The 9,333-nt window shown below is 39.9% G+C and overlaps 1 protein-coding gene across 2 annotated transcripts in view; it reads left to right on the top strand.

Annotated features, from left to right (window-relative positions):
* Nucleotides 1-1,304: 1,304 nt before the first annotated feature.
* The window catches only part of taf2 (TAF2 RNA polymerase II, TATA box binding protein (TBP)-associated factor), a 41,913-nt gene continuing 33,884 nt past the window's right edge, over nt 1,305-9,333 (top strand). The window contains exons 1-9 of one of the 2 annotated variants that reach the window (XM_075464724.1): nt 1,305-1,664; nt 1,746-1,919; nt 2,156-2,210; nt 2,748-2,908; nt 4,504-4,622; nt 5,040-5,181; nt 5,273-5,504; nt 8,452-8,636; nt 8,730-8,843. In XM_075464724.1, the coding sequence (XP_075320839.1) occupies nt 1,870-1,919; nt 2,156-2,210; nt 2,748-2,908; nt 4,504-4,622; nt 5,040-5,181; nt 5,273-5,504; nt 8,452-8,636; nt 8,730-8,843 (1,058 nt within the window). In that variant the 5' untranslated portion in view covers nt 1,305-1,664; nt 1,746-1,869. Of the gene's footprint in view, nt 1,669-1,745; nt 1,920-2,155; nt 2,211-2,747; nt 2,909-4,503; nt 4,623-5,039; nt 5,182-5,272; nt 5,505-8,451; nt 8,637-8,729; nt 8,844-9,333 lie in introns of both variants that reach the window. The other variant, XM_075464727.1, reaches the window with a different exon arrangement.

Here is a 9,333-nt window from a genome sequence, read left to right as displayed (position 1 = left end):
GGAAGATAAAGGTTTCAAGGTACGGTGGCTAGTAGTTCTATAGCATTTATAGTATCAATGCATGTTTACCTAATGAGCTGTATTTCATTTAATGTCATCATAAGCACACCCCCCTCTCACTTTATACTTATTATTCACAATGTAACACAAGCACTTCTCATATAAATCACAATTTTTTTTCTTTTACGCTTTTTATTTTGTACATATTAAAGTATAACAAGGACAAAGAGGCTGGTTGAAGCAGATGATACTTGCAGTGAACCACCAGATGTCGCTGTTCTGTGTGGTTTCAAAGCCCCAAAACTTTGGTTCATTTTCTGGCACAATCAGATGAACCCTGTGGAAGCTTCATGAGGCTTCACCGGCCAGCCCTACTGTGTGTGTCGGGTATGAATCAAAACACGACTGTCACGTGACCAATGACGTTGAAGGCGTCGGACATCACAGGCAGGGCTTTCAATGATTTTAATAATACATCCATGATTATTTTACATCACTCCCCCTGGCTTTCTTTTTTTTCCTCCCTGGCTATCCAGCTTTTTTGTTTGTTTGTATGTAGTATGTATTAATGACTGCTTTCCTCTGTGTGATTTTTATGTTTTTGTTGAGAAGTATTGATAAAAAAAAAAAACAATAAAAAAAATGTTTATATACTTTTTAAAATTTTTATTAATATATATATATATTTATATATTTTTTTACACCACTGCTTCGGACATCACAGGGCTTTATAGATTATTATATTATATTTCACACCGCTCTGGGACATCATCGCTGCCTCACTATGAGGTTCGTTGCTTCAGAATGTTTCATAGGCTTATTTTTATGGAGCTCCATATGTTTTCAGTACAATTCTAAATCAAAACTTGCGAAGAGAAAAACGTGTCTGCTTTTGTGAATTAACATTCCTAATGGACCAAATGACTGACAAACCATTAGGTTAAGGGGCTTTCTTTGAAAACACTGGAGTAAAATACTTAACCAAAAAAAAAAAAAACAAGATTTGAGTTTATCCGAAAACTTGATGGGTTGCAAAAGAGTATTACATATAATAATATATATTGATTTAAATTGTTTAAATTGTTATAAGGTTACTATTGCTTTATTTGACCCGCAATATATCAGGAGACGTAAACAGTCACAGATTCACTCACTGTACAATAAGCAGATTTTTCCGGAAGTAGCCATTACTTTATCCTGTGCGCGCTCCAGCAGCAACGTGACACACAGACTCCGCCCCTATTTCGCTGACGCAGCGTAACGTGTGCTCTTTTTATTTACACTAATTAGATTTACGAGCTTTTCGCATACTGTAAGTTTTGTAAACACACGTGACAGACTATACGGTACTGAAGGTACATTTTGCAGATTGTCTTCTCGGCAGATTAGTACTGTTGTTATTTTACGCGGGAGGTCAAAGGTTATTAACAAAATGGCCGAACGCGGAAAAGCTACAAACACAATGCTGTGAGCAGCCGAATGGAGTGGATACACTAGGGTGTTTCGGGACTTTGCAAGTGGACCTCGTCTTTTATTACCGCAATAATACTAACCGCTAGTCTTGGGTGACTACTATTTAAGAATGCGTACATGAGGTTTTTAATCAAACACAGCACTAGCTGTCTCTGGATGAATGTAAACCGAAAAGGAGATCACACGAAACAGTGGGTAATGCAGTGTTGGTTGCTTCATTTCACTCCAGCTTTTATTATACTGTTTGAATAAACTGTTTCACTGTGCATTAGGGAGTACCGTTCACTCGCTGCCCTGAGCTTGCAAAGGAGCCCAGTACGGCTATGAAGACGGAAATATCACGAAGCGGATCCATGGTTTGTTGACACTCGGGTGAAGATTCAACAAGGAGCAAGGATGAACAGGAAGAAGGATAAAGGATTTGAGAGCCCGCGCCCCTTTAAATTATAAGTATTTTTGTATAATTCTGTTATTGTTCACTTAAGGAAAGATAACGTTAGATTTCTATATTTTTTTTTTTTTTTTTTTTTTGAAACGTTAGATTTCTAACAGGGATGTTCGTTCAGCGCCGTTACTTCACTCACAGAAAAAACTGTTTAAAAGATATTTCTGCTCACTAAGTTTGGCTCCGTCACTTTATTTGCATCATGCACTAATAATTATTTTCTGTTGTTTTCTTTACGACCCACCAGGCGGTGTGCATCAACAACATTAACTTCCAAAGGAAGTCCGTCATTGTAAGTACTCCTGTTACAGCCAAACGTTGTTCAGCTCTGCTTGGACAACAGCTAATCTCACAGTTTCATCCTCATCATTTACTTCACCTCTTATAGTTGTTTCCTTTTTTTCCCTCTTGTCCACCTGTGCACATATCTTACTCCTTTCATTAAGAACTGATAAACAAAATAAGTAATATAAAATGATGACACGTTTTAGGCAGATGTGCCTATTACCAAATAGTTGGATTTGCTTTTTTTTTGTAATTCATCTAGGAAGAACCGCTAAGTTGCAGGTGGTTTTGGCAATGGTTACACATGGACTTGTTGACTTGAATATACAGGCAGTATATTGGAACAGCCTACAGGCTTTAGTGATGGATAAAAGGAGCTCCAATGAGAGTCTCATGCATTAGATCAGTCTTAAGCATATCACTGTGTGACAGCGTATATTAGCCATGCATCACAAGAACATGGAAAGAGTTTGTTTTTCTACTTGTTACTTTTGGCTTGTATTTTAATTTCTACTAACTTCCTTCTCTCTCATACATACATCAGGGCTATGTTGAGCTGACCATTTTCCCCACGGTGGTCAACCTGAACAGGATCAAACTGAACAGTAAACAGTGCCGCATCTACAGGGTCAGAGTCAATGAACTCGAAGCCCCTTTCATTTACAACGACCCCACGTTGGAGGTGTGCCACAGCGAGTCCAAGCAGTGAGTATATCTGCATGTGTTTTTTTTTTTTGTTTGTTTTGGATGCACATCCTACAGAAGGTGAATTTACTAAATCATAGCTTGTATTTTTCTTTAATTGTTGAATTGTTAGTGGACGAACTGGACTCCACTCGTCCAATGAAGCAAATGTTTAGTATTTGCATACACGTGTCACTTTGAAATGGAGCTCCAGTGTTTGGATACACTGATTGATTCAAAGGTCTGTGTTTTATAGTATTGTGTGGATTAGTACATCACTGAAGGCATTAAAACTGTGAAATTAGAGTTGAGAAAAGGTGCACTTTGTTACCTTGAGAAATATCTTATATCTTTCATACTGTTTTTACATCAGAAGAAGTGTGTGTCAACAGTTTTTTAAAATGTTGTTACACACACTAAAGCCAGCCATTTATAAAAAATTTAAAAAAAAGAATCCCCACTGCCAGTGTTAGCCTGTTCTCAGTGTCTAAAGACCACAACTTACTGATCCACTAAACCACTAACCCCCGCCGGGACAAGCCTGAGAAAGGATGACATTACAGTGCATCCTACCCCAGTTTCTTCAGTGATCAAACTCTCTAAGTTGATTAGACGAGCTTATTATTTTTGCCTGAACCGCACACGTCAGTGGGACTGAGAGTGAGCTGCCAGCTGTCTTGACAACAACCTAAAAACTTGTCAGTCTCATCAGTTTTAAAGCCTCCATTTGAGATATTACAGTCAGTAAATGTGTGTTTTTATAAAGAAAAATTGAGTTTTGCCAATTCTTGTTGACCTGACTGAAGTATTTTCAGTAAAAAATTAGCACATTCGGGGCGGTCGGTGGCGTAGTGGGTGGGGCGGCCGCCCCGTATACAGAGGCTACAGTCCTTGCTGCGGCTGGCCCCGGTTTGGGTCCCGCACCGGGCGGCCCTTAGCTGCGTGTCTCCCCCCTCTCTCTCTTCTCTGCTTCCTGTCTCTCTACAACTGTCCTAACATTAAAGGCATACAAAAGCATACAAAAAAAATATCAGCACATTCACCTGGGTTTTGTGTTCCCTTTCATGCGGCGCCAAGCATATGCGAGCTAGTGTTAGTGGGTTCTTTGACCTATGGAAAAAGGGCTTTGATTCTTTTGAAACTATCTCTTTCGATGTTGAAAGGTATTAAGGAGCAAACAGCTCTATTCAGTAACTATTGTAAATTGCGTTGTGGCACAGTCTTCTTAATTAGGTCAACTTTTGAAGCTTCTTCATTTATAGTACAAACCTCTTTTACACGACTCTGGAAAAACAAACTACTGTGTCAGTCCAACAGAAACCAGACTTTTAGAATGCTTAAACACATTTATCAGACTGAAATTGTACGAAATCAAGCTTCTCACACCCGAACTAACACTTGCAGGGAATGAAGTTGGTTTCAGAAGACTTTCAAGTTTTTGCACGTTACATTAAAATGATGATATTTTTCATTAACGTATCACAGTAAAACTTCTGCTCCTGTCTTATGTGTCTTATATTTATATTTACATTATTGTTCGTATCAACATCTACTTGATGAACATGAAACTTTTGGGTAACAAATGTTTGGTGTTTTTTTTTTTTTTGTCTGCACAGGAGGAACCTGAACTATTTCTCCAGTGCCTACACAGCAGCAGTGAGTGCTGTGGACCCTGATGCTGGAAATGGGGAACTGGTCATCAAAGTTCCCTCTGAGCTCTGGAAACAAGGAGATGGTGAGCTGGTGGCGTAAATTCCTTCAGCAAAGCATGCAGTTCTTTTGTAGAATTTACCATTTAAAACTAGGTTTCAATGTTAAAATGATAATCTAAGACAAAAAAAACCATCTACTGTCCTTTAAAACTGCATCATCTTAATCAGATTGTTTTAAGAACAGCTAGTTTAGAAAGTAGAATTATTTGCTTAATAGCTTGAATTGATATGATCCACATACTACTTTTTATATACAATCATTGTAAAAACTGTATTTATTCATTTTTTAAATTTTGAACTACTTCACTAATTTTGAATTCCCCCACTGGGGGATGAATAAAGTGTTTTTCTATTCTATTAAGTTTCTTGTAAGGAAGTACAAAGAAGTGGAAATTTGAGATCTTAGCTGGTATGTTGTCCTCTGTTTTATTTTTCTCCAGACATGAAAGTGTTGAAGGTATATATAGAATTCTCGCTGGACCAACCCAAAGGAGGTCTTCACTTTGTTGTTCCTGATGTGGAGGGCAGCATGGCAGAGAGAGGAGCCCATGTTTTCTCCTTTGGATACCAGAACTCTACAAGGTGCACAAACAGTTGCCGATCCTGCTTTACAGTAGTAGATGCTCATTGCATTATTTCTATATTTTCCTCATTAAATGCTCTCCTCTCCCAGATTCTGGTTCCCCTGTGTGGACTCCTACTCAGAGCTGTGTACCTGGAAGCTGGAGTTCACTGTGGATGCGTCCATGGTGGCGGTGTCTTGTGGGGACCTGGTGGAGACCATCTACACTCATGACATGAGGAAGAAGACATTTCACTATGTCCTCCCCATCCCTACAGCGGCTCCTAATATTTCCCTGGCTGTGGGGCCCTTTGAAATCCTCGTAGACCCCTACATGCACGAGGTTGGTGAAAATGATGTTATTGAACAAAACTTTTTTCCTTAGACTTGCTGAGATGATACGCCATCTCTACCATCACTGACGGTTGTCATATGAGAAGCTTCACCACCACCCTAAAGCTGGATTTGCAGTTGACGTGTCGCTCACGGCGCAGCCGACCCGTGACGTCAAAATGACGTTTCAGGCCTGGCGCTTGCCTTGAAAAGACGGTGCAGCGCGTTATCGTGCACCAGTCGATTTTTATTTTTTATTTTTTTAACTTGGCTGCGCCGAGAATGACAAACCGGATGGACCAATATGAGACCAGGCTCAGCCAGGAAGTGCGTTTGTACTGCACCTGTCCGAAACTGCAGGGAAACAGCACAGGGACCACGTAAATCTTCCAGATACTGCAGCACTATCATTGATGACAGTGTTCCTGCTCTTGACAGGGGCATTGTTTTCTTCTCGACTTTCTTCGTTGTAGAGTAGCGGTAACCTTCACGACACCTGTGTGACGGAGAAAATTGCAACTACTGGCGCATCGACTTGCGCCGGCATGAAATCTTGACGTCATCAACACCGCTCGCGCTAGCTGACGCTAGCGATAATGCCCAAAAATAGCCTGATCGGCGATCAGAAAAATATGCCGATCAAAAAACCGATCACGTGACGTAAATTACTAGCGACCACTTTCTAATGTGGTACCTGACGTGTGTACAGAACCGAACAGGCAAAACCTCTTCAGTGCATCTCGACAACATGACCTCTCCTGTCTGGAATTTCTTCAGTGTGTCAGAAAGATGTGAAACTTACTGCGGTCACGCCATCTGCGCTTCGGAGAGGCACGGTCGCGCTAGCTACATTTGAAAATCGAGTGCCCGTTTACATCGCGTCGTACGGTAAAGCGTGTGAGCGGATTTATGGTGCATTCAAGTGCACCCCGAAAAACTCAGAAATCTATATCGAAGTTGATTTTTCATTTGTTGGAATACATACACCTGTCATTACTTGGTTGTTTTTTTTAACTACATTCTTTTTAATGATTAAAACAAAATGATAGAACAAAATTATTGAAGCATATTCAGAATCAAACTCATTTCTGCATAGTCAGATTTGAAAACTTCATTTAGAACCAAATCAAAATGTTCTCTGCCGACTCCACCAGATTCTTGTTCTACATGTCCCCAGCTACCTCTGTGGTGATTTTCAAGTCATTTCACTGCATCATCTTTTAATAATCTGATGTTGAAATCATACCCAATGGATGAAGTATATGGGCAGATTAAAATATTAATAGAAAATTTAAAAAAACAATTGTTTTCTGCAAACTCCACCAGATTCATGTTCTACATGTCCCCAGCTACCTCTGGCGGTTTAATTTCTATAAATGGTGCACTCTCTGCTAGATGAAAGGCATGGAAATGTCCGATTCCTTCCGTGATCGGCAATCGGGCAGATCATGATTTTGGTGATCGGTGATCGGTCCAAAAAATGCTGATCGGAGCATCACTAGTATTGTGTTAAACTCAACAGTGGTATATTTTGGTTGCTGAAGATATCGATACAAAATCAGAAAGGGCAGAAGTTTTTTTTTTAAACAGTTTTCTTTTGTTCGTTTGGCCCAGCGCCTGAGAAAAATGGCTTATTGTTGCTGCTGGTTGAGACAGAAGTTAAAACTTCCTTGTTCTGGTTCAGCTGGAGGATAAAAAAGTCCTCCTGTTCATTGTTATCAGCCTCACGGCATTTAATGAAGTGAAGTTTCTTTGGATTCCCTAGCTCGACAACCTAATGAATTGTCATTGTATGGATACAATGGTAATGAATTGGATTATATTTTTTCTCTTCAATGTTTCTTGAAATAACATTTCCTTTGACTTGGTGCCATATGAATGACTTGCAGTTAATAATTATAATTTTGGATAAAACCATGGAGGAGGAAAGTTTGAACATGAGTGTTATTTATTTATTGAACAACGTGATCTGTTGAACTCCTCTAAACAGCCAATCGTATGTGAGATCCACCCACATGTGCAATGTGTCTGTCTGCATGTTAATGTGAAAGCAGCAGTTCAAACTGCCATGTATTGAAGTGACAGGTGGATGTTACTTGGTGTCACTTAGTCATATTGCCATCAAAGTAATTTGGAACAGCACCAGTGGGATCATTGAGACATCGAGATGTTCAGTTACCACCAGATTGATGGAAAGCAGAGCAGGCCTGAAAGAGGCTTTAGATCCAAAGGTTCCAGTTTCCAGGTGTAGAAACCACGCATACAGTCTCGTCCACACAAACTTTACTTCTAAAAGCTTTCTGAGTGACGAAAATGTGAACGGCCTCTGACAGTGACAGTTGGGATAGGCTCCAGCCCCTTGGTGCCCCTGAATAGGATGTGGAACATGGATGGATGGAACAGTGTGAACACCTCTTACACACTTAACATCAGATGTATTTTTTCCTTTTTCTGTTTAAATCTTTATTGAGTTTAAACCTTTTTTTTGACCCTTGATAGTTTTTTATTTTTTTTTATTTTTTAGATTGCCACAAATTAAAGATTAATTTGAACAGCCAATGAATTAAGTCAGTTTATGAGATTTAAATCTTATCATTTGGTTCTGTCATCCATTTAACTGAGAGAATGGAGTGTGTGTGCATGTGCTCTGTTCTTTGGTGATATTGACTGTCATACTTTTTTATGTTCTCAGCTCCGCATTTTGGTGGATCTATATATATATATGTTGTAACACAGTGGTTCTGTTGTTTCCTCCACCTTTCTGTGTGTTCTTCTTCTGGCCACTAGATGTCCTTAAATATCAGGATGCAACTATAAGCTCAGGTCTTTCTGTCTCTCAGTCATTGTTGAAAACATTAACGTTTTTTTAAGTAAAATAGAAAAATAACTTGACATGTTTTCATGGAACTAATCTTTAAGAGAGACCAACTCCTAAACAAAACCGCTGTCCTTATCAGGTGACCCACTTCTGCCTGCCGCAGCTGCTCCCTCTGCTCAAACACTCCATGTCCTTCCTGCATGAGATTTTTGAGTTCTACGAGGAGATCCTGACATGCCGCTATCCTTACGCCTGCTTCAAGACTGTGTTTGTGGACGAGGCCTACGTTCAAGTCTCCTCCTACGCTTCCATGAGCATCTTCAGGTAGGCAGGAAGTCGGTGTGTTCTCTGCTCTTTTCCTCTGAGGTAAAGATGGTATTCAGATAAGAAATGTATCTGTATTTCCCTGTATTTCAGTACCAACCTGCTCCACAGCCCAATGATTATAGACCAGACCCCGCACACTCGACGCTGTCTGGCTCAGGCTTTGGCTCAACAGTTCTTTGGCTGTTTCATCTCCAGAATGTCATGGTGAGGCTTTACTTCTGGCGTGTCGCAAAAAACAGAATCTCACATTACACTTGCCCTTTTGATTCGGCAGATTTATTAGATTATACACTTTTTTTCTTTGCTTATAGTTAATTGAAACTTTACCACCAGAAATGTCTAGCACAGACTCTGTATTGCCATGACTAACCCCTTCCCTGTTGGTTACCAGCATGCCACGCTTGAGTGTGGTGTTTCTGAACGAGTGAGTTTAAAGTGTTCAGAGACTTTGATGCGATGGAGTGGTTTTTAAGTTCAGCCTTTACAGACTGTGATGAACTTCAGGTTCCATTTGGTTATGTTATGGAAAATAACCGTCAGTATTGTTTGAAAGAGTACTCGCGTAACCGGCAAACAACTTTCAACAATGCCCAGCAGTCTTTTTGCAAAGTGTGGTAACATTTAGCTGTAAGAGGTCTTTATATAAGGCTGGTGATGAGAGATTTACAACAGAACTAAGTAGGGCTGCTCGATT

The sequence above is a fragment of the Odontesthes bonariensis genome, chromosome 5, assembly GCF_027942865.1.
Source record: "Odontesthes bonariensis isolate fOdoBon6 chromosome 5, fOdoBon6.hap1, whole genome shotgun sequence".
Taxonomy (NCBI): domain Eukaryota; kingdom Metazoa; phylum Chordata; class Actinopteri; order Atheriniformes; family Atherinopsidae; genus Odontesthes; species Odontesthes bonariensis.
Note: the sequence above shows the minus strand (reverse complement) of the source record. Positions and strands in the feature narration are given on the sequence as shown.